This window comes from Falco peregrinus, chromosome 1 (genome assembly GCF_023634155.1).
Source record: "Falco peregrinus isolate bFalPer1 chromosome 1, bFalPer1.pri, whole genome shotgun sequence".
Taxonomy (NCBI): domain Eukaryota; kingdom Metazoa; phylum Chordata; class Aves; order Falconiformes; family Falconidae; genus Falco; species Falco peregrinus.
The window spans coordinates 98,200,703-98,226,117 of NC_073721.1; the positions used below are offsets into that span (position 1 = coordinate 98,200,703).

Below are 25,415 nucleotides of genomic sequence, written 5' to 3' on the forward strand. Positions count from 1 at the left end.
AAAGCCATTTAATTTCCTTCCCCTGTGGATAGCCATGAGATTGTGGATGATCTCAGGGTCACTCTGTCTTTGAGTTATTTCATTAGTGTGTGTTTAGGCCATCCAAACTGCAGTGTTAATTTGGAGCAATGTGCTACTGAAGTTAGACACAGAGGAAGTTTTTCAAGGTTTTGGGCAGTGGCTAGGCAGCAAGCCTGCAGGCTCTCTGTTGTAGGAAGGGGCTTGGAGTGGAAGTTCTGGATATTGGAGGTTCTGGATGTTCTTTTTCCATTTTAGGGGGGAGTTGAGATGGATGTGCTGGTGCCAAGAAAACAGCCTTACCCAGCCCATTCACATGGTGACCTCTGCCTCATGGCAAAGCACAGAGCTGAGGGACCTTTGGGTGTCCCAGCAGAAATGCTGTGGTGATGTTGCAGCCCCCAAGCCAGGGGCTTGGCTTTGCTTTTATGTTGTCAGAGCTCTGCTGAGCCACGTCAGGTGCCCAATGAATGCCACGTTCCCAACGAGGCCCACGCCACCTGAAGCCTTTGCTTGGCCAGTCTGTGACCCCTGTGGCATGGGCACGAGGAAGCACAAACCGAGGAGCAGGGCTCGGCTCACTGGGTTTCCAGTTGTGTTAGACCTGCTGGGCCCCACTTCATTATCAGTGGTGGTGTCTGGGCAGTGTTGAAAGATCTGGCAAGCTGGTTAATGGAAAGCTGCAGCCTCGAGCTGCTCTGATCAACAAATTCAGTTGTCACCTCTGCTGCTAGAGGTTTGTCAGTGTCAAAGCTGCTTAAGGAATGGGGGAGGGGTGTTTTTGGGTGTTGGGGACACAGTTTCTCACTGGAGAGCTGGGCACACCTGATGCCAGTCAAATACATCACCCTGAAGCCAGGGAAGGGGGTGAACTTTGAAGGAATGTCACAAAGGCACTGACCACCAGTGGTACTATGAAGCCTTGCTGATGTGGCAAATGTGAAGACCTCTGTGACACCCTGCCACCACCAGGACTCGGGAACCCTCAAAGAGTTGAAATTCTCAATTGATTGGATTGCAAGCAAACTGGACTGGTGTCAGTGGGGAGAAGCGCTATCACTTTGCTGGCCAGAGCAGTGGACTCCAACCCCAAGCAAGAAGTCATCTGCAAGGAGTTGTGAGCTTGTGTCAGAGTTTAACCCCAGCCAGGGACTGAGCCCCACACAGCTGCTCACTCACTCACCCCCAGTGGGGTTGGGAAGAGAATCAGAAAAGTGACAAAACGTGTGGGCTGAGATAAAGACAGTTTAATAGGTAAAGGAAAAACTGCACACACAGGTGAAACAAGGAATTCATTAACCACTTCCCATCAGCAGGCAGGTGCTCAGCTATCTCCAGGACAGCAGGGCTCCATCACATGTAACGGTGACTTGGGAAGACAAACACCATCACTCTGAGCATCCCCCCCACATCCTTCTTCTTTATCCCCAGCTTTATGTGCTGAGCATGACGCCATACGGCATGGAATATCCCTTTGGTCAGTCAGGGTCAGCTGTCCTGGCTGTGTCCCCTCCCAGCTTGTGCCCCGCAGCCTGCTCGCTGGTGGGGTGGGGTGAGAAGCAGAAGAGGCCTTGACTTTGTGTAAGCACTGCTCAGCAACAACTAAAACATCCCTGTATTACCAACACTGCTTCCAGCACAAATCTGAAGCATAGACCCATACTAGCTAGCGTGAAGAAAATTAACTCTATCCCAGCCAAAACCAGCACAGCTGGGAAAGGGCCAGGATCATGGAGGACTGGTTCAAAGGCTCAGGAAGGTGAGCAAAGGGATGGTTTTGAACCATGAGGCAGCAGTCGGCATGCAGGAGGGTGCTGACAGGTGGGAGAGGGCAGAGCGCGGTCCTGTACCTGCACAGAGGTGGGTGATGTTGTGGCTTGCTGAGCCGGTGTCGTGCCAGTGGTGGCTGCAGGGAAGGTACAGCCGTGCTTGTGGGTGTGCTTGGAGCATGGCTAGTCCCAAATACCTGAACACCCAGACTGGCCTCCTGCAGCTGATGAGATTAAATTAAAAATTTCAAACACAGTTATCTTCTCTGAGTGTCTGAGCCTCTCAGGATCCCCTTGGGTCACTTTTTCAAGCAGTTCTTTGCAATTGTGAGGCTGGGTTTTTTTTCTTTTTTAATGAAAAGAGAGCTTATTGTATAAATATCTACAGGGATGGGAAGCTTGCATTGCAATTTGTGGCGGGTGCAGTTTGAAGACCTGGAAAGAAGAGAAATCCATTTCTGTACATAGCCCTAACGAGTAGGTGGCCACTGTTGCTGCGATATTGCACCTTTGAGGGGGGTTTCCTCACTGGAACATTTGCTCCAGTGGGGTGGGGAGGCTCATTTTTTAAGCAACCTGTAGAGATGGAGGCAGAAAGGATGGCTGAACGATTAGGGATGCTACAGATGGCTTGTTTGGACTTCAAAGTGTCTGGGGAAAAACAGATCTGGTTAAATCAATGTGGAAAAAAGAAATGTGCATGTACTCGGTGTGTTTAAATTTGGTTTGTATTGATGCTGCTGATGCTTCCCTGAATTAAGCATTAAAATAACCTCTCTTGATTTTTTTTAAATGCATCCCCTTGGGATCTCCATTAGACAGACATTCCCTTCTGGATGCTCTTGCTGGGGAAGAGGGACCTGCAGTCCATCCCCAACAGCGATGGGGCAGCTGAGTTCAGAGTGAGCCCTTCCTTGCTCCCTGCCGTCAGTGGAGGCTGGATAGTTAGGCAATTAAAACAGCATGCCTTCATTAAGCTGCATATTCCAAACTTCAGGCGGTGGGTTTGAGCAGCTCTCCTGGGAAACCCAAGTCCCACTGTCCTGTGGCTTGGGGTGGTGCAGCTCCATCCTGCTCAGAGCCAGGCTTTTGCCATAAGCTACATCATATTACATGCACATAAAAAAAATAATCAAGCCTTCCAATTAGTCTCACTTGCTTTTCTTTATTGTGTTTAAATGAAATAGTCCTTTAGTGTAATGTGATTTAAAATTGCTGCTTTTTCTTGGGCGGGGTGGGAGCAGGCATGGTGGTGGAGCTGTTGGGATTGCGTGGTGCCTGGTGTAAGCTCACATACGTTATTTTTTTTTTTTGGGTGTTCATCTGCTGAAGCACAGGGAGGTATTAGTGTCGCGCTGGAAGGAGAGCGGCCAGCAGGCCGTTTCTGCTATCAGACATATTTATCGAGGAATTCTCAACCCCAGGTTCATACTTTAGGGGGAAAAAATCACTCTGGATTAACATCAGGATTTAAAAATCTTTTTAAAGGGCAATCAGCCTTGCAAATGGGTAGGCCCACTGAGAGATCTGACAAATGTGTTTTGTTTGCTTTGGGCACTTTCTGGACTAGGAGTTTAATGGTATCTTGAAGTTTAATGATATCTACCCATCGGAGTCCCTGTTAGGAAGAACTTGCATTTATAGCAGTCTCCACCCAATTTCTGATTTTAAAAAAAATAAATTAATAATAGTTTGCTTCACACCACAAGCTGCATGTGTCTGTGGGTCCAGTAGCCTCACTTTAAGGATGGATAATCCTAAAAACCTCCAAACACAACCCCAAAGTAGCCTGTCAGGACTCAGCTGGTAGCTCCTCATTGCCTTGCCATGGTAGTGGCCCCATGGCAGAAGTTGCTGTGTTGATGGACTGGAGGCATCTGCTGCTGAGCAACTTGAAAACTCCAGTTTGTGAAGCCAGATTAAGAGGCTTTAGGAGAGGAAAAACCTGCCTGCCTTCCTCCTCGGTTTTACACTTGGAGAGCCCGTCTCACCCCAGGGATTATTGCTGAAATGGGGAGCAGTGAAATGGAAAGCTCAGCAGTGAGGCTTTGCATACCATAAATCTAAATCAGAGCCCAAATATTCATTGGAGGAGCAAGGCTTGAGGCTGGGGGAATAGGAAAAAAGGGGGAATTAAAATAAAGGAAGGGTTTTGTTGAACTATTGTTCTCTAGGAAAAGGCTAATTGGCAAACAAATATCCTCCTCCAGTGGGAAATACAGCTGCTCTCTCCCCGATTGCCAGGCTGTTGCGTTTTTATTGACAAAATTTGCATCGTCAAAGGGAGTAGTCAGAGCTGGGAGTGATCTCAGAACTGAACCGGCTTAAATCCACACCCTTTCAGATGGAGAGGGAAATGTTGAGGGGGAGGTCTCCTTCCAGTCCGGGCTGGGGGTGGTCCCTGTGCCTGACATCTTGGAAGGCTTCTGATCACTGAAGCTGCTCTTCCTGCAATTATACCTAACTTGTGATACACTGGGGTGGGCTTCGCAGCTCAGTATTATCAGCCTCCTGGAGGCGTTTTGTACTTTGCGTGTGCATTTTCCCCTACCTGGGGCCAAAACCAGCAATGGAAATGGAGAGGGGCTGGATGCTGGCTTGTGCTTGTGCCAGGTGATGAGGATGGAGGGGGATGCTTGGCGGGGCTGCCTGTGGGTCTTGCATCCCTCTCTTAAGTGGTTTTGGCCTTGAGGGCTGCCTGGCCAAGGTCTTGTGCCACCCAGCCTGGATGCCCGCAAAGGCTCCTTGAGAGACCAGGTTCAAATGGCAAAGGATGACTTTTGTGGGGGTCTTTCCTGAAAGCCCACAGCCTTGCAGAGGAGCTCCAGGTCAGTGCTAATCCCTCTCTGCACATGACCTTGGCTCTGAAAGGACTGTTTCTGCCCCTTTGAGCCCCACCACAATGCAGTGCCAGCAGCTGCCAGCCCAAAACAAGAGCTGGGTGAGGTGAGCACCAGGAGGGATGGCCCCTCGCACCGCCTTTCCTTTCTGCCGGATTTTTCTGTGCTGCCTTTTGAAGGCAGGCTGGGGCACAGGGAGGGCAGGGGGATGCTCCAGCATCCTTCCTGGAGAGCCTCCCTCCACCTTCCTGGGAAGTCTCCTGGGCTTAACCCACCTCCAGCAAGTCTTGTGCCTGGGTTTCCAGATGCCAATCATTCAGGGCATTTAAGGGAACAATATGTGACTTGAAAACTCTTACTGCCTCCTGCCACCAAGGTACCCTGCTTTTTGGCTTGCTTCTGCAAAAGAAGGCCCACAAATCCACCTGGCTGCTGGAAAGAAGGCACATGTGTCTGTAGAATTGGGTCGTTGAGCACCCTAGTGAGCATTAAGAAATATATATATATAGGCTCCCAAACTGGGTCTTGTATGCAGTTCCATGCTTGTTGTCCTTGTTCCTGAAATAAATGGCATTTGTCTGAGCTGATCTGCTGGAGTTACCCTAAGAAGTGGTCTGTAGCAGTGTAGAGGATCTGGCGCCGGCGCTCAGCTCGTCACCGATTAAGTTTACCCTTTTAGTGGAGAACTTGTAACCTCCTTTGGTGTTATGTGCCACTTGCTGTCTGGCTGCCTGGGAAACTTCCAGCAAGGTTTGTGGTTTAATCCTCAAAAACTAAACAAAATTTTGCTCCAGCGTGGTCTTCCCTGGTCAGATTCATCTGTGTACTGAGCTATGCTGGTCTCTGCAACTGCAGAGGGGTAAAGGGCTGTGTAATCCTTGGGGCAGCTCCCACCACAGAGGATGGGTGCTGCAAGCCCTCAGCATCTTCTCCTTGGACCCAAGTTTATGTCCACACACTGGGACAGACATGGTCCTGTAACACACCAGCAGCCATCCCCTGCTCCAGATTTTTGCTGGCTTGCCAAACCGAGCGGCGCTGCTCTGAGGATTGATTTCAGTTGGAGAGTGTTAAGACAGATCCTGTCTCACCCTGCTGTGCGCCACGCTCTTCCCCCTGAAAACTGGATTGCAGAGTCAACAGCATGTGTGCTTCCTTTGGCAGGGAGCTCACTTGTGTGCTGGAGAGATGACTTGTAAGCCAGGCTGTGATATTCTTGCAGTGCGATGGAGGTTATTGCTCTTTTCCCTGAGTAGCACCATCAACACCTCCAGATGGGAGCCCTGTGCAGACATGTACAAAAAAAGTCTTTCCAGTACTTTTGCTTCTTGCAGTAGATTTTGTTTAGATGGAAAAAGGAGGGCTTTTTCTGGTGCATTACAAATCTGTGAAACTGGGGGTTTTTTTCCTCACTGGTGAGCATACAAGTGTTTACTGACTCTGTGAATAAGTAGGTTTGCTTTTTTTTTTTTTGCTGCACCCTGGATTTCACCATTGAGCCCCTGAAGCTCATTTGCCCTTGAGCAAACTGTTTTCTTGCGAGACAGCAGGTCCAGATGTATGCTTCAGGTTGTGACAAATGCCAAAATAAAAGGAAAGAATACAAAGAGGAGGTGACACATTTTAGGCAGGCGTTGGGTTTTTGACAGTACTGGCAGATGGGGCTTTCCGGGAGCGAGCCGAGAGCCTGTGAGCACAGCCAGCTCCTGCTGGCATCAGGGACACTGTGCCGGTGGCCCTCAGGTACCAGGCAGCCTGAACAAGGTTTGGAGATGCAAAACATTCTTTGTTGGGTTCATGGAGTATAACAGGATTTCTGGGAAGAGGAAGGAGGACCTGGGGGTAATTCAGGATTTGGCGGATGTATTTATAAATCCATGAAACCCAAGTCTCCGAGATTTGCTTACACTGAGAATTATGGCTCTTGTGATTTAGCAATGAGTCAGGCTCCTCCTGGCAGCTGATCTTCCTGCAGCATCACAGGAAGGGTCCTGTCCCTATCCCCTTTTGCAGCTGCTGTTTCACGGGTGGATAGAGGGGAAAAAGGCAACAGTCAAACAGTTTAAAGCCTTTTAGCTGAGTGTGTTGGGTTTTTTCCCCTCCTATCGATACGCATGGATTTCCACCAGACACAAACATTCCCCCTCCTGTGCAGCCTGTGCCTGAAAACAGCTTTACACTGGAGAAAGGGATTTTTTGAAACCAGCGTGGGAGCTTGTGGCCAAAAAATCCTGGTTGCTTTAAGCAGGAATGGCCATGCCAAGGATGCCAGGACTGTGCTCAGCACAGGGTCCATGCTGGAGGTGCTGGTGATGGGCTCAGGTTCTCTGGGCTTTTGTGTTGGAGGAAAGGTGGCTTCTGCTTAGGGGAAGGCAGTCCTGTTTCTGAGCTTTTCATCCACACAAGGACTCAATTTCAAAGTTTTTGTGTTTTAAATTGAATAATTCTTGGATCCCCCTCATTAAAAGGTGTTTCTTTGCACCAGCTTTCGTGCAAATGTGAAGTAGAGCAGCACTTCTCGCTTCTGAGAAATCAAGAAATGATCAGATGGGCAGAGCAGTGCACACATGTTTTGGAGAGCTCGCAATCAGGACCAAACCCCAGAAGAGGTCAGATTAGTGAGTGAAGCCAAGGAGGGTGCTGGCCCTTTTGGGTCTGCAAGGTGAAAAATCAAAACACATCCAGGGAAGGCTTTGACGCTTTTGGGGGAACGCCTCAAATGTACGGCTCGTCTGAAAATTGCTGTGGGAGCATCAGTTTTTATTGCTGTGGAGGTCGGACATGAGTTGCAGTGGGAGGAAAATAACCTAGAATTGTTTTTTTTTAAAAAAATTATGCAAGGTTTTTAATGGGTCTGACGTGCACCCCAGCACTGCACCCTGCGCTGGGTGTTACATGCATGGGGTGCAGTGCCAGAGGGAGGATGCACCATGGCTTGGTAGTGGGATGGGACAAGCATAGGTTGCCATGTGTGGGATGCCAAATTTCTGTCTTCTGTGTGCTGTAAACAGTGGTTCAGGACACCCAGCTCTAGCACTTGGTGGGGGTGACAGCATCTTCCAAAGCTGCGTGCCAAGGCCAGGCGCCAGCCAAGGACATCACTTTGCAGCAATGGAAGAGAATAAAAAAATTTCCATTGGTTGGGAATGTTCCTGGCTGTGCCGAAACTCTGTGGGGTGGGGGGAGGCAAAGCTTGGCGTGGCCCAGGACGCTGAAATTGGTCAGGGCTCGGCAGAGACTGTCAGTGAGCATTACTGCACTTGCACAAAAATACTCCCCCCTTGTGCAGTGCACCGAAATAAAGCTCCCCATTGAGAAAGAGCTCGCTCAGGATCTTGCATCCTTGTTTGGGGAGGGGATGGGAGAGGAGCCAGAAAAACAACACACTAATACTCATATTTGAGGATTTAGCTCCTAGCTTCTGGGTGGGTTTGGAGGCGGGTGTGAGGGGAGCGTGCATGCTCCTTTGCATGTCTTTGTACCCTTGCTGGTATTTTTAGACTGCAGACCGCAGTGCTGCAATACTGGTGCTGGCTTTAAACCAGCTTGTTGGGGCATCGGTCACAGACAGGCTTTGGCAGCGTGTTGCTCCACGCAGGCTAATTTAGCTTGCTGGGGAGGCTGTTGAGTATGCAAGCGGTAATTGCTGCTCTCCTTTCCTTAAAGCAAAGGCGGAAGCGGCACCGGGGTCCAATTTTCTCCTAATGACTGATTTCATTTAAGCACTGCTCAGGGCGATGTAGTCTTGATGCTTTTTTTTTTAGGGCTGGGGAAAACAACAAACTTGTCTCCCCATGCATCGCTGAGCTGCAGCCCATGGCCTCTGTCCTGCATGGGGACCCCAGTTGGTCCTGGTGGCATGTATGGGCCTTCTCTCCTTATCATCATCCTCATCTCCCCGGGCTTCTAGGCTGAGCCCATCATATGCATTTCCACCCTTGTTTCTGTGACAGCAAAGTTGTTTGGGAATGATTCAGCTCCATCAGTCCTGCCTTGGGATTTGAGGTTTGGCTAGAAGTTCCCTCAGTGACCCTTCCCGTCCTGTCTTCCCTGGCTCTGTACATAAAGGGGCAATTAAGCTTAATTTATTCTGGCCTGCTCAATAGTAAAGGCCAGAAGGCACCATTAGATCACAACCTGACTTAAATTTATTGATCTGATTAGTGCTTAAAGTTATAAATGGGAGGTGGGAGCAGGACATTTAACATGTGATGCTGCGTGGAACTGGTCCCTTCTGCTCTCCTTAATATGCAAGCCTCCAGGTTGCCAGGGGCTGTTGCCTTTTCTCCTTCAACAACCAATTTCTGTAGGATTTACAGGGAAGGAGAAGGCTGCGTAGATGCACTTTGTTCTGACTATGCAATCTGCGCTGTCTGCACCTCCCAACAACCTGCCAGGGAGCCATGTTTTGATTTTGATCCATCATATCAATGAATATTCATTGGCCTTCTGAGGGTTGAATGCTATTTGCCTGGTAGCTAACATATTCTCTCTTTAACTTGTTTTAGTCTTGGTTGCTAATAACCTACAGCCCACTCAGCCTACACTATAGGGTGGTTTGGTTTTTTTAATTGTTTATAGATGAAAATGAAGAACCTCAATAGCTCTAGAGCTGGAAGCAGCTCAAAAATACTTGTCTTGGTTGCTACATGACTGTCTGCTTTAAAACCAAAAATAAAACCTTGCCTTTTGATCTGTCATTCACACTCCTCATAAAACATTGTCAGGAGTGTGTATCTCTGAAGAGCAGGTGTTGTTCTGATAAAAGCTTTCTGCACATTTTTGCAAGCCCAAGTCAGAGCTTGTACGTAGCAGCAGGTTTCAAAGACAAGCTTCGTGTGGTGTTGACAAGGGGATGGAAAACGCCCATGGAAGAGGAAGATGTGTCTGTTTGCTCCAGACCAGCTGCAGGAACAGGATCAGGCCCTGCTCTGGGCACGGCGTGGCTGTACCCGTGGATTGGGAATGAGCAAGCGACCAAACTTTGTACAGCTGAGGACGTGCAGGTTGGGACTGAGCTGTGCAGGCACAAAGTCCTGGGCAGCCACCAGCATCTCACTGTGTCCTGTTTTTCATGACTCTTCAAAACCCAAGCCTGCAATGTTTTGTTCTGTGTTGGAGGGAACAGAGGTCTGTGTGCCTTTAGTTTTTTTGTCTGCCTCCCTCCTTTAGCAAAGAAGCTCCTGAGCAGGTCCCAAACCCCTCCTAACACTGAGGGGAGGCCAGCAGGCTGCTAATGGATTTGCTGCGGTGCTGGCTGCTGGGGAGCCGTGATGAGAGAGCTTTCATGGCAGCTGAAATTCCTCCAGTGGCTGCATTTTTCTACATCCAAGATGCTAAATGTGAAATGAGATTTGTGGCCCTTCAGGAAGGGGGACTGTCTGGACTGGGCGCAGAGCAGTCCTGGGATTATCCTGTGTGAAGACCCAGTAGCTGTTTCCCATCATTTGTGGTTCAGCGGATGATTACACCACATGCTTAAAACACGCCATTGATTTTAAGGATCAGATCCGCTGTTAAAAGTAATGTGGGTAGAGCCTGAGTTTTCTGCAGGGTCCCTGTTCTGGGAGGGCAACATTTACCGTGCAAACGGTGGTGCAGGGTCCAACCACGGGCCTGCCCCCAACCTGCCTCCAGCGCTGGCTCTCCGTGGGGCTCAGCAGCTGTTTACTTGGGCATATAAATCCGTAGTTGGAGGCGAGTGGCTGGCTCCAGGGAGATCAGACTCCTCTCCCAGTGCTGACCCTTTTTCCCCAAGTCTCTTCATAGCTTTGTTAATAAATCTGAGTCATCTGTATTTCACCCTTCTGCATTAATCTTGACTGTTTGTCCTGTCTCTTAACATCTCGGCGTCTTGTTCTGCAGAGGTAAAATGTGTGGGTGTGTGGCTTTATAAGACAAATATTTAGGCTTTTTAAAAATTCTCTACTTTGCTGGTTGATTTTTCTCGTTAGGGTGTTTCTCCACTGTCCTCATTCCTCATAGGTGGCTCTCCTCTTGTATCGTTGACTTGACAGTCCTAATTTTGGGGTAGTATTTGCCTGGTCCTTGTTGTTACCGATCAGGCAGGACACATGTCTGAGCTTTGATCCCAACCTGAGTTTTAGAAATCAGCAAAACCCAAGTGACCACTGGTGCAAGCGATGCCCAACATAAGCATTGCATAGGAAAGTCTGAGCTACCAGCAACGTGTGCTTTTTATCAGCTGCAGTAGTGTCTTGTAAATATTTACTGGAATTTCAAGTAGGGTTTATCTCATTAAAGCCAAGTAAAATGTCCCATGAAAAAGAGCTGCCCAACTGGCAGTTGCCAGTAGGTGTTTAGGGACATGTTTAGGAGCTGGGGGAGAATATACAATATTTTCTCAGGTCTGCTGCTGTCTGTGGCTTGGGTCATCCTGAGCCATGTGAGGTCTTTGAGTACCAAGTCACCCATGCTGGGGACCATATACCTGGTGGCCCCAAGCCCATCCAGCTGTTCCTGACAGCAGCCTCCCAAATTTGCCATAACCCTGGCCACATTGGGAAGGGGGCTGGCCTGGCTGCCATGGCACAAGGAGGTTAGCTGGGATTATCTGGATTTTTCAACAGTGATGGGGTCTGGGACCCCTCTCCCCACAGGGTCGGCGGTGCATCCTCCTGCTGCTGCCCACTTCGGCACAAGGCAAAGCAAATTAATCTTTTTAATTTGCATGGTCGTCAAGGTTGCCAGGACTGTAAACGTCAAATCTGAGCAGAAATATTTGGCACATAAACTGTCTCCGCTCTTCCCCTCCGTACTGAGCGCGTGGGTGGTTTTGATTCCTCCTCCCCTTCGTGGGATGGGAGCACAGCACTGCGGGGCAGCTGCTCAAGCCTCCTCTCTTCTCTTCCCCTCAGGATCTAGTACCCAGGAGGGAGGGACACAGAGGAATTTGGCCATGGCCCCAAGGAAGAGGAGCGGTCGGGGGATCTCCTTCATCTTCTGCTGCTTTCGCAGCAGTGACCACCCCGAGATCACATACCGGCTGCGGAATGACAGCAGCTTTGCCCTGCAGACAATGGAGCCTGCGCTGCCCATGCCACCGGTGGAGGAGCTGGACGTCATGTTCACTGAGCTGGTGGTAAGTTAGGATGCTTTTTATTTTTATTCCCCTCCCCACCACTTTTTTCCTCATCTTCCTAGTCTCCCCAGACGTGGTTTTGAGTTTTCAGACAAGCTTTACTGTGAAGGAAGCATCAGGGGCTGCTGTTGGGAGCAGTTCTGCACTGAACCTGAGGTCTGCTCTTCCCTGAAGTCCTGCTGGTTTGGGGTGGATTCTTTCCCGTTAGAAAGCCTTGATTTCTTAGAGCAGGGGCTGGGGGCTGGTCTGGCTTTGTGCACCTCTGTGGTGTGCAGGGGTGTCCAAGCTGGTAAAGCAGGTTGTCCCCTGTAGGTGCAAAGTGACTGTACTTGCTGGGCACTCTGCTTCACAGAAATCCTTGGCTGTGGGCTAAATTGAAACATGGAGAGTCAGGATACGGTTTCTTTATCCCTCGGTACCAAAACGTTGGGAAACATGGATATTTTTTTTTTTTTTTTTAAAAAAAAAAAAAGCCAAAAAATTTCCTGTAACTGAAAACATTTTGGTGTGGTGGTTTGGATGGACCCAGAGTGCTGCACTCTGAGTTGATTCAGCAGTGAAATGGGTTCCTCTACGGTGCTTTGATGCATAGAGGGAGCTGGGAGTTGTGACGCTGGTCAGTCACGCCTCGTGGTATAGCACATCTGTTAGATGCCAGGCAGCGTGGTTGTGGTGAGCTGGGCTGCTTGGTAGAGGAGAGCTCGTGGCTTTATTACGAGAGCTGGTGTTGCCCAGATGTCCTTTGCCACGGGTGGGATGAGACGTGTGGCAGACTGGGACACCTGACACAGCACAGTGGGGATGAGCCGTGCTTGCAGCAGGACTTTTCTTGCAGCTGTCCTGCAAAACACTGCCAGTTGGGCTGGGTTTGTTCAGGTGGAGTGACTGCCTCTGTTCCACATTTTTCTCTGCTGATAACTTGGCCAAATCAGATTTTCCTGGGGAAATTCTTGCCCATGGAAAACTCTCTCTGTTCCCTAGCCAAAGGTTTGCTGCAGTACTGCTCAGCATTGCCAGCCAGGCTGAAGGTGGCTCATGCACTGAAACCTCACCAAGCCTGCAGCACCTCATCTCAGCCCAGGATTTTCAAAGCATCTGCCCCAAATTCAGCCAGACGCTTTGTGCAGGGACTGTGCTGCAGGGAACTCGCTGTGCAGTGAGGCAGGAGCCCAGCGGCGCTCACAGGGAACACTTGGGCCCAGGGCATGCCCTGGTGTGGCCCTTCTGCTCTCCATCACTTTCTCCATGCTGCCAAGATTTTGGATTTTTTCCCCCAGCCATGGATGAGAATAAGGCTCCGGAGGCAGCTGCTGCTCCAGTGCACACTGGCAGCAGGAGCTGTGCTGGCTCCCAGGGGACTGAAGTCATATTGGGAGGGGGGACAGCAGGTGCCCACCGTGCTCCCATGCAAGCAGCTGCAACCCCCTGGCTCCCCAAAAAACCTGTCAGGCAGATCTGGACCCAGGTGGGGTGTGCTGGGGAGGGAGAGGCTGAGCTCTGCCCCGGGCAGGAGAGAGCAGATTCCCGTTCAGGGGACTCGAGTTGCAACCCCCCCATTACAACAGCTCCTTCTTGCTCTCAGTAACCTGTTGGTGTCGGGTGTTAAATTTCAGCATTAGTGAAATGGTTTGGAAAGTGTCCCACTGTTTCTGTATAAACCCACTGTGTAACGTTTGGAAGAGAGACAGAGAAAGCACTCAGAGGCACTGGGCTGATTTTTACGCCTGCGGGAGCCTGATGCCACCCGGCCTGTCACGCTTGACCGTCCGGGGTGGGATGGCTGGTACCCACGCCGTGAGTCCAAGGCTCCCTCCAAAGCCCTCGGCTGTCTCAGTGGGTTGCGTTGAGGGAAGTCAGAGGGGTTGCAGTGGATCTGGAGGCTTTGCCAGCCCAGCTTGGTCCTAGGCCAGTTCTTCTCTTGTAGCTTAATAGTGACTTTTCTGCCCCGTTCGTTCCCATCAGGGACTCGGAATGACAGGAGTGGGCAGATTTCAGGTTTGGGATGGGTGGTGGCTTTGGGGACGTTGCAGCAGTGCGTTTGATCACTGGGGTGGACAATTCTTCCACAGAGACCAGCAATCCATCTGAGTCCCTGCTCTGCAGATGCCAGTGTGCTGTGTACATCAAAGGGCAAAACCTGTTTCTTTTTGGAGCCATCCCGCAGATATTCTCCAAGCTTCAGGTGTTTTTAAATGTGCTTGTTCGGCTGAGTCAGGAAACATCTGTAGCGTGAGAAATTGGTGATTGTCCCGCGCCAGCAGCAGAGGACAAGGGCCTGGGCTGCAGAGGGACACAGAGCAGCTGTGACTCCAGGATCAGTTAAAGGCTCAGTCTCCTTTCCTGGTTGCTGTTTTATGGTCTGCTTTATTTTGGATTTTAACTAAAATAGTTAGGGTTTTTATCTGTGGTTGCACAAGTGTTTCTGAGGAGGAGCAACAGGGAAACAGGGTATGGTGTGGTTTGGTTTTTTTGGTTTTTTTTTTTTTTTTTGTCTTGGCACAAACAGGAGCAATTTTCCTTAAGAAAAGCCTGATTTCCATCCCGGGCTGCAGGGATAGTGTGCCCTGTCCCAGCCAGTGGTACGCGGCAGGCAGGGGCTTTTTGCCTGGCTCAGGGCAGATGCAGATATTGTTGTTGTGGTCAATGCCTGGTCACTGCTTCCTCCCAGAGGAACCTCCTTCCTTTCCCTTCCTTTCCCCCCGCCTGGGCTGAATGGGTTTTCGTCAGGGTATTGTTGGGATGTCGCTCAAGCGGGCACCAGCCCTGTCTGAAAGGCTTTTCTTTGTGCGCTGTCCTGCCGGGGCTCCGGCCAGGCTCAGCCACCCAGGGAGGAACAGGTGCTGGCAGAGAGGCGCAAACAAAAGCGGGGTTATTTGAGCAAGATTTACTGATTTGCAGCTTCCTTGGCTGGGACAAGGCTTTATGGTTTCGTGCAGCTTTCCTTGCATCACCATCGGTGCATCTTGCCAGCTCGGGTCGGTGGTGTTAGCTTCCTGGGGCTCGTGCCATGGGGTGGTACCTGCCAGGCAACATCCATCGTGTTTCAGGAGCCATTGGTCCTCCCATAGGACACATCAGGAGGATTGCTGAGCCGTGGGGCTGCTCAGCCCCAGCGAGGGGGAATATCTGGGGCTGCACGAGCTGCCTGCGAAGCAAGAGAACAAAGCTGTGCCATCTGCCACAGCTTCTTTCAAGAGGCTCCTGCATATCCAGGCTAACAATACAGCGTTTCTTCAAAGGCTGAAATCTTGCTTGCACGCTCAGAGAAAGCACTCACAAAGCTCCACATAATGGTGCCATATGGTAGATCTTGCCATAACAATCCTCTCTATTTTCTGCCAGCAACTAGACTTCCCACCAGATGGGTAAATGACTGATGTGCTTTATATCTGCTTAACACTCCTTGTCACTCTGAGGTTTGTAATGAAACGCTCTGTGTGTGGTGCTGTGCATTGGCCCCGTGGGACATGCTGGGCAGGGGGGTGGAGGCACAGGGGGACTGAATGGCTTGGTCTGGAGAGGGCAGCGGGAGCTCCAGCATGACCCAGGACCCCTTGCTGGCTCTCTTCGCGGTGGGGCAGATCTCAGTGGCATCTCTGTCCTGGCAGTGTGAGAGCAATGCTTTGGCAATTCCTCGACCTCCTGGATGTGCTTGGAGGAGCTGCTGGATCCGATGTGGTGTTGCTTGCCTCTGGTGCTGCACCTTGCTCCCAGCCTGTATCCCTGCCAGCAGAGGAATGGGCTTGGAGGAGATGCTGCCCCAGCCACCCCTCGAGGCTTGTCCTGCCAAATACCTGGGCTTTGAGGAAATCCAGTTACTGCTTCTGATGGGGCTTCTCAGACTTTTCACCTCGGACTTGTTAGCGATGCAGAAGAAATCTGAGCAGCCTCCATCTAGCCCTGCATCTTGCCTTGTGATGTGTAGCAGTCCACTTTTAGCCTATGAAACCAGAGCAGGTAACCTTCCCTGGATCCCTCCACCCAGGCTCCATCAGCTAACAAGATTTTGGAGACCTGGGGAGGTGATGCTGGGAAGCAAGTGGATGTGCAGTGTCCCCAGCCCCCCAGGCTCAGGATGGGTGCAGACCCTTGCCCGCTGAAGTTGCACGGTGTTAGTGACTGCCTTCAGAGGGAGCTGCTGGAGGGGAGATACACACACAGAGTCTCCAAAGTGCTGGGCTTTATGCCTTCCCCCCTGCAACACAGAAGGCTGCTCCATCCCTCCCTGCTGCTTTATGAAGTAGTGGAAACTCGGGAGCTTGGGGAACAAAAAAAACGTTTCTGGCAGCTTACAAGATTTATCACAGCATTTGTTTTTGCTGTACTTGGGACATTTATGCATTTCATCAGAGCCGCTCTTTGGATGTTATCTGTTAGGAGAAAGCATCCCCTGTCGTGGAGATTAATTCTGTTACCTTTGAAATGCTTCATGGTGGGCTATCGGTCTGTGGCTCATGATGTGAGGTGCTTGGGTAAGATGCTCCATGCATAACTGTCCTGCAGAGCCATGCCTTCCTGCCCTCTTCACATCCTGGGATGATTGCTATTTTATAAGTTGCTCAAACAGGGAGCGGAGGACAACCCCTATGCAAGAAGCAAGCAGCGGTGCAGTCAGTGTGAGTGCTGTTACGTGTTAATAGCAGTGCCAGGTTGGGAACTTGGTGCTAGTGATATCCAGTTTTACTTAGGAACTTAAGTAATGTGCTTTCCTCCAGATTCTTAATCCAACAAGGAGAAAGTATGAGATTTTGGGACTTGCAAAACAACATGGTTTTTAAGTAACAGCTGAGGGATCAGCTGCAAAGCCAAGCTTTGCATTTCATGCTTGCAGGTCAGCTGTCATTTTTTGCTGCCTGGTCTTTGCAGCGCTAAGGACATCAGGATTTTGAGAACCACTAGACAGTGGCCAAAGCCATTTTCCTCTCTATCTGCAAAGAAGAGCACATGGTTGATACCCAGAAAACAATACGATTGCAGTAGCCCTTGTGTCCTGGGCAAAACACCCCTTTCTGCAGAGCCTATTCAGGGCCAGACACTCCGCATGGGGGCTGCTAACCCCATCCTACCAGTCTCCCAAGACCAAGCTCCCCCAGCTTATGAATCACTTTTAAGGAGGAAAACCGAGTGGTTCAGTAGTAGCTGCTTTTAAATTCACTCTGCAGGGAACCATGTACAGCACAAAGGACTTTTTTGCTGGGCTGCCCAGGTTCTGCTCATTAGATGAGAACAACTCTGACCTGCCACACTCCCCTCCCATCCCACTGCTCACGGCGCTTGTTTTTGTCACCTCATGGCATTACACCCTCACAGATAATCTCTTAAATGTATGTTTTGATAGGTAAGAGTCTGATACAGAAATCACACACCTAGTTGGCGGGAGAATAAGGATTTTCCGCCTACACACGTTCCGCAGACCTGAATGAAGTAATCCACTGAGGAACACTATATTTCAGCTGAAGCATTCGTGTAATTGCAATATCTGTTACAGCTACAAACTAGCATGGAGGCTTGCCCAAAAACCATGCTGTTCCCAACCCATAATTTTAAAAAGGAGCCATGTTATAGCACAATGTGAACCCCCAGCCAAAGGCAGAGAGCACATAAGAAACCCCTTTGTTTCCAGGAGAAGTACAGCTGAAGTGGAAAAATTATACGGTCTACCTGCTAAATGCTTTCCACTTTGCACTTCGTAAAAGAAGAGGCCACATCCCTGGGAGATGCCTGGGCAGCTCATTCGGTAACGCATCGGTGACCTTAATTGGGGCATTTAGGTTTTTGGCTTGCACTGGCTCCAAGTGTTTCTGGCATGGGTCGCCATGGAGGGTACTGGCCTCATTGGATGGGGAATCTGCTCCAGCAGTGGTCTTCTCCTTCCCGATTGCTGGGTGGTTGGGTGATGTTGCTGGAGTCAGGGGCAGGATTGAGCAGCATGTGGGTTGTGCTTCATCACTAACTTCACAGGAAGCGTTCCTGCTGGGAACAGCCCGTGCCTGCCTCAGCCATTTGCAGATGCAAGTGAAAGCTGTTTGTACCACGGTAGTATCTGTCACTGGCAGTCTGCTGCTCCTCAGCCTGCGAGCGTGACCAAGGTCAGGTTTTGGCAGCTGAGCCTTTCTGCAACCCTCTAGGCAGGATCCTGCCTGAGTGCCCAGTGCTCCTAATCCCCATCAGCTCCAGTATTCAAATCAATAGTGTTATTTACGGGGATCAGCTTCCCTTCCCCCATGACACCCAACACCTACAAGCCCAGCTGATGCCTGCTTGCACTAGGCATTTTGCTGCATGTCAAACCTTGGTCAGAAATTGATTCCTCACAGGGTGCCTCTCTGCTTTGCATCTGGTTAAGTTCTTAAAAATTATTTTAGGATGCCAGGTGTGACTAAAGCCAGGGTTGTGGGGAAACGAGGAGCACTCGTCCCACCCAAGCTATGGGTATGCAAGGAGTCCATTGCCATCTTATGTTGCCCACCAGCATCAGGCTGTAGCTGGCTCCTGCTTCCCACAGCTGCATGCTTTGGGTCCCACACACAGAGTGGTAAATGTTGGATCAAGTTGGCATAGGGCTTTGCAGCCCCTAATTCCTGTCCAGCCCCTTTTCGAAGCCCCTCCCAGGGCATTATCTGGGGAAGCCTTGGAGCAGTTTAGTCCCAGACCAACCATGCACAGCTTTCCTGCAGTGAGCATCCTTGTCAGGCAGAGTACATCTGAAGCCAACACTTGACCTGTTGGCTTGACTTCCAACTACAGCAGCTCTCAGGGATGCCAGCATTGCAGGTGGTATCTAAAAACTGATTGAAAAGGGAGCTGCTTCTTTGGGTCTGTAAATAGGTGGGAAATCCACATTTGACACCTTATTTATTTGCCAGCTCTGTGCTTTATTGCGGTAGGAGGTGCATCCACCAAAGTGAAGTCATGCCCAGCTGTGGTTGATTAGATTTAATCCATTTTAGCTATCATAGTAGTAAATAATGGACCACGACATCTTATTTTTTTTGTTTTCAAGGTTTATGTACAATTGCATGGAAAAAGGATGCTGGCAATCTGCCTGTAGGGCTTCTAGATCTAAGAGTGCTTTTCAGGGTAAAACTGCATAGATCAATAACTCGGGCTGGAAAAGTACCCAGTGTTAATTAAAATGGGAGAAAGGTTTTCCAGATGATGTTGGTGAAAAGGTCACAGAAGGTCGAACTCAGTAAGTAAATTTTAAAAAGTATATATGCGGTAATACTTACATATTACAACAAAAAAGACTGAGAAACATAAGAGGATACTTGTCTTTTAAAATGTACTAGTATTGGAATATGAACACCTTTAAAATCTTTAGCCTGTTAAAATAATGAATTAAATTAAATAACATTAAAACATTACATGCTGTCTGCCTCAGTTAGGTGTTTGAACTGGTGGGAACATGAACCAGCTACAGCTTGAGTTTATTGAAAAGCTAAATCAGCTATTGATGGCCATAATCTTTCCAGCAGAAGAAGAAAGGAATACATATTTTATTTACCTCTGTCCCATGCTTTCAGGTCAGTAACTGAAAGCTGCAGAGCAGAGTGGATTGGGGCCTTTTCTATTCCAGTCTGGGACTAAACATGCAGTGTGGGAGGAGGCTGACTAAGCATAAGCACTTTGAAGTGCTCACAGTTATTCCTTGCTGCTGCTGCTCATTCCCTTGCTGTGAGCAATTTCCTTTATTCAAAAAATTCATTACATGATAAAGGCAAAATTAATAAAATCTTCTATACTTCTGGTATGCTTCTTCATTAAGAAATATGAATAGTTGATTGTGTTCCATAGTTTCCAGCTACGGGTTGTCATGGGTAAATTAAAAATATACAGTGATAAATATACAGATAAAAATATACTGAGGGGTTATTTTTAAGTTCTCAGAATACTATGACTGAAAAGATGTGTGCTGAGGAGGCGGTATTTTTATTACTAATACTAAAAATAGAAGACTTCATTCACTACCTTCCTAGTTAAAAGAGAAAACCTCAAAACTGAGATAAATCTGCATGCAATGAGAATTGTAATCGCCTAAATAAATGTTGCAGATAGAGGAGCTTTCCCTGCAGTGTAGGATGCGTGTGGAGGTGGTTAGTTCTTTGCACTATAACAGCCACTGATGAGTAAGTCTGCTGCTTTGAGGAAACAGTGTAAAAAGGAAATGATGAGTAAGGTAAGGTGGATTCTGAGGTGGAGGTGTACCGGGGGGGGGGGGGGGGGGGGCAGGCAGGGCAGGCAGCGCCTGCACCCAGCAGATTAGATGAGGGGGGGGGAGGGGGGAGAAGGCTGGCTGCCATTTCCTGTGACATGCAGCATTCTGGGATAAATCAAATTGATGAACTTGGAGAAGAATACCTGGAAGAGAGTGAAAGAGCGATATGACCCCTGAGAAAGGAAGCCGATGCAGGCTTCGACGGGCCGTTATTTATTTATTAATTCCTATGCTATACCAGTTAATGCCAAATATTGCCAAAAAGTTCCCACTTGTTTCTTTCTAATTTTTTTTGAGAAATCTTGCCTCTTTCATGCTCTGTTTGAGGGTGCAGGATGTCTTGCCTTTCCGTGCTGTAGTATCACTTATAGAAGTTTCTAAACTGTGCATCCGTCAATCAGGAATAAATTGACTTGCTCTTTATTATGTTGGTCATTTATTGATCTGGTGATGTCTTTTTGTATGTGTGTTTATATATAGACCCAGAATGAGCCAGTAAATTTTAATTAATTTTTGTTTCTATTATAGCAATGGATGACCTTATTTTACCCCATCTTCTCCATGTGTTATGGTTACAGTTTTTCAGCCAGAAAGGTGCATTAAGATTTAAAAGTTTTTCATCTTTTTTCCTAAAACCTCTGAAGATATTTCAGGAGTACATGCCCCTGTATAGGGTATTGTCCCTTATTTAATCTGTACTCCCCAGCTATTTCTTGCAGAATGTTTGGTGGCCCACAGGACGCATGGGATGTAGGGGAGGAACCCCTGATGGTTTTGCTGGGGTGTTGCGGCTGTGGGTGGGCAGTGCCTGGGCTCACCCAGTTCCAAGAGCCCATCCTGGAGGTTGGTTGTGAAGTCCAGAGATCTGCAGCATCCTGCTGGCTTCCTGCTGTTGCCCCCATTAAAGCCTGTGGCTCTCAGCCTGTGGAAGATGCCCATTAAAACATCCACCATGGCATGGGTGAAGTGGCAGGGACAGGAGCTTGCACCAAGGACCACACTGTGAGTCTGGCCTGGACTCGATGCCCTTTCTGCTGGGAAGATCGTTTATTTCTTCCAGTGGTGGTGCCATGCTTTTCTGCTTGATCTGGCTTTGCCTTCAGGAGGTGGTTGGAGGCTGTAGTAGGTGGCTGCAAACCAGAGAGGTGGTGGAGTCTCCCTCCTTGGGGGGATTCAAAGGCCTGAGCAATGGCTTGAGGTGGCCTTTCTTATCAGGGGGTCGGACCAGCGGACCTCTGGTGGCCTGGGCTCCTCATACCACCCAATTGCCAGCTCAGGGAGGTACAGACCTTGGGAACATCTTCCCCTGAGTGCTGCTCTGTGTTCTCCAAGGGAGTGATATAGGTCACTTGATAAAAACTTGTTGGCCTATGGGATTGTGCTCACAGCATGCTGAGCTGAACCACATTTCCAAGGCAGCTTTAGGAGAACGGTGTGGGATCACCTTCAGTGGAGCTCATGCCATGTTCAGGAAGAGGGGGAGGTTTGCTTGCCATCAGCAAAGCAAGCCGCATGGAAGCATTTTACCTCCTAGAAACAGCAAATACATGCTGAGAATCAAATCTCCTCTATGAGTTGTTTTGGGTTTTTTTTTAAATCATATTCAAATGAAAATTTCATGTGGAAACATGTTTCCTGATCTAAAGGTGAATAGTTTTAACTGTATGGGATAGATATTTAAGAGTAGCATATCTTTTTCCAGTAAAAACACTCTGGGCAGAAACTTCCTTTTGGTAGAAAAATGAGGGGTTTTTTATGTGCCTTTGACCTGATTCCAAAAAAATACTTAAAATAGCAAAGTTGACAGATCCTGCCATGGGAGGCAGCCAGGTGGAAGGGGCAGAGCTGTGAAAGGTGAGGCTGAAGTGAGGGGTGAGGGCTGCAGGGGTGATGGGCACCGAGCACCAAACGGTTATCATCTCACTCTTCAACAGCCGCCAACATCACACACTGTAGCAGGAGTGCATGGCTTGCAAATGGCCTATAAAATTAATTGCCGGTTAGAATCACCTAATTATCAAGCTCGTGATTATTAATTGAAGGCACATATGGGTCTGAGGTTCTGTACAGCTTCTCTGCTGCGCTACAAGTCTGCCATGCACTTGCTAAAGACTTTGTCAGAGCCGCTTTTGTCAGCGGTCCGTGAGCCCCTGGACAAGGGCTGATGGCCCTGTCCTCTCAATCTGTCTGAGTTTGTAGGGCAGTTTCTGAGCAGCCTGCTTGGAGCCATGGAGGACTGAGACACCCATTAGTGAGCATAAGTGAAAGGCTGGAAGTGGGTGCAGGAATACCCATGCACGTAAAATCAGCAAAGACCTTACTCATCATGGTTAAGTCACTTTACAGTTTGGAGTAACAGTCGTTAGTCTCTGTTTGATTATGAGGATTTTCATATTCACCAGGTGCCACAAAGTGTTTATTTAAACACCTCTCCCAAGCATCCTGCAAGATGTCATTATGTAGGTGTTGCTGAGTGATGCAGGGCTGCGATGACTGAATATGTTGAAGCCAGGGCACAATGAAACGTGCTGTGTGAGATGCAGAAGCGTTTCTGCACCTTTTATGGATGCGTTCGCACATTGTCATGTACCAGCACCTAATATGTTCTTCTGCTTTGTCCCTTCTTGCTCCCACTTAGGCTTCAGCTCAGTTTAGAATTATTTTTCTTGGTTAATAAATCTTTGTGTTTGCACAAGTTGTATTTTTAGGGTATGGGTATTTTGAAAGTTTTGATAAATATTTTTCTAAGGACCTAAGTACGGATGTGCGTGGCTGGTGCTTTCATGCCTGAATCCCAGATTCACATGGCAGGGAAGCAGGTTCACAGTGGAAACACTTTCCTGCGCCTACTCAAACCCTCACCACAGAGGTAAATATTCATCAGAGGACCCTCATCCTCTCCTAGATGTACTTTTCCAGTGAGCTGAGTTTCAGCCGGGTCCCTGTGTCATTCTGTTGGCTGCCTTTAGGCATGCAGAAGTGGGGCTGAAGCAGAGCTTAGGTGGCTGACAGGCTCATAGCCTGCGGAGGCAACAGCAAAGGACATTGAGGGCAGTTTTGGTTTTGAGGCATGGAAAGGTGATGAGGTTTGCCCAAGGCTGGGAAGGAGATCTGTGCTGGATATGAATCCCTGACCTCCCATATTGCAAGGACATCGGGAGGTTTGAAAGTGGCACTTGTTGGAGGAGTCCCTAAGCCAGGCCCTCTTCCCTGGGTGCAGGAGGAGGTGTCTCAAACTGGGCTTGGGCTGTCTGAGCCCTCCCTTTTTTCCAAGTCTCTGTTGTGGCAGCATGTTTATTTCTGTTGCAAGGGTGTCGTGCAAGTCTGCTCCCAGGGCTCCACCAACATCAGCTCTGTGCAGCATGTTGGTTTTAAAAGTCAGTCGATACAGGGAGGGAGAAGTCAAGGAAGAGGCAAAGCTTCCCCATGCATACGTAACAGAAAAAGCTCCACAACGCCTTCCCTTTGAGGACTACTTTCATCGGGAAGTGAAGTCAATACCTGAAGTGGATGTATAACCCTTTGCGATACGTTCAGGACTGCCGGCAGCCCTCCATGCGCTGCGTGTTATGCTGGAGGGTGCTTGGCTTTGGGTTGCAACATAGCTGAAGCCTCCCTTCCTTGGATGCTGGGTGCAATACGAACTTTAATCAGATCCACTGAATTTCTTTGTGGCCTGCAGGCTTGCTGATGCAGGGACCCATCTTTCCCCATAGACATCTTGCTAAGCCTTCACCAGATGGGGCTTTTACCTTTGATTGGGGTACTAGGGACTAGCAGCTTCAGTTGAGAAGTGTTATTATTCAGGGAAACTTCAATGAGTTTTTGTGTAGTATCTTTTTTTTTAAAATTTCTAATAATTTGTAATTATTGTAATTAAAATTTGTAATTTTTAATAGGGATCGTCTTACTTAAATCTACTGGCTGGATGGGATGCATTGAGTTGGCTGGAGGCCATGGCAGGGCTCTCCTGTGACCTTCTGCGGCTTCTCTAGCGCTCCCACTGCTGCACCAACACCCCTCCAGCACAAGGATTGTCATCAGTGGTAGTGATTTTAAGAGACATCCATGGTTGTAAGATCAATGTTGGCTTTAGCAACGAGCCTCCCAGCCCTGCCTGAATGTTTTATTTAGTTGTCTGATAAAAGCTTTGACCTACATCTAGCACCAGGAAGCAACGAGGCTTTGATAATACTTGGGCATCCCGATGGAGGGCACGCTGCTAACTGAGCCTCTAAGTCGAAAATGGATGTGTCCTTTAAAATAACATCAGATAAACCAATAAAGGTTTCAGTCAGTAAACAGCTTTATCTCTGCCAGGCAATATGTAGTCCAGTTTTGATGGAGAGCTGTACCTTTTTATGAACTGTAGATACTAGGAAAAAAGCTTTCTATTTTTAGTTACAGGAAAACAAACCAAAAGCCAAAAACAGTCAGTTTTCAATGATAGGAGGGTGTCAGTTATAGAAATGCGTTGGACCACTCAAGGTGCTCAGTGAAGCAATTATCTGTGGCAGTAAAAAAGAAAGGTCGTATTTGAATTGTTCTTCATTGCACATCTTAGATGCGGTCCATCATCTGGAGCTCTCAGTCCTCTGTGCGAGGCTATCTTGTGGGCAACTGTAATGGCTTCGTGGATGTCCTTTCTAAAACACTTGCTGCCTTTAAAAGCGATGAAGGCAGTGTCCAGGAGGAACAAGGCAGGGAGGGTTGCAGCCCTGACTGCCCAGCAGCTGGCTGTAGCCCAGAAGTCAGGGGGAGGTCAGCAACAGCAGGATGACAATTAGCATCATTACCCTGACAAACTGATAGTCACAGGGCAATGCTGCGGGACCACTGCTGTACTGTGATGTGGCCCCACATTGATTTACACTGCTTATCTGGGGGGGTGTATCTGTGCCATCACCCATTTCAGTACTTATGTTGCATATTTTGTGGTTTTTTTTCCTTTTCCAGGATGAACTTGACCTCACAGACAAGCACAGAGAGGCCATGTTCGCACTGCCAGCAGAGAAGAAGTGGCAGATCTACTGCAGCAAGAAGAAAGTAAGAGACTCACTGCACTGTGGTCGGGGACTGAGCCCCTCCCCTCCCGTGCAGGGGGGGGAGGACATGTGGGGAGGGACCAGCTCTCTTGGGATGCCGAGTGGTATTTGGGGGTGTCGCAGGAACACATCTGTTCCCCAGAGTGGCCCTGGGGGAGCAAAGTCTTCAGTCTCCAAAATGCGGAGCCCCACCTCCTGAGCCAATTCAGGCTGGAGGTGTCTCCACGCTCTGCCCAGGTGTCCCCCACCCTGTTCTCATCCGTGCCAGCACAAGCAGGGCCACGTGGAGCTCCGTGACCACTGAGGCTGGCATTGTGGTGGCAAGGGACTGCTCCAGTCACCGTCTGTCGTGGCTCTGCTCTGATGTCTGGGGGCCCAATTACAGCCAGCCCAAAAGCCTTTCTCGCTGCTGGGTTTCCAGTT

The 25,415-nt window shown here is 49.0% G+C and overlaps 1 protein-coding gene across 3 annotated transcripts in view; it reads left to right on the plus strand.

The window, feature by feature from the left end:
• The window catches only part of DAAM1 (dishevelled associated activator of morphogenesis 1), a 99,066-nt gene that overhangs the window by 28,666 nt on the left and 44,985 nt on the right, over positions 1-25,415 (plus strand). For all 3 annotated transcript variants that reach the window (XM_055814999.1, XM_055815009.1, XM_005229419.3), the window contains exons 3-4: positions 11,506-11,729; positions 24,904-24,993. In XM_055814999.1, coding sequence (XP_055670974.1) covers positions 11,547-11,729; positions 24,904-24,993 — 273 coding nt within the window. In that variant the 5' untranslated portion in view covers positions 11,506-11,546. The remainder of the gene's footprint in view (positions 1-11,505; positions 11,730-24,903; positions 24,994-25,415) is intronic.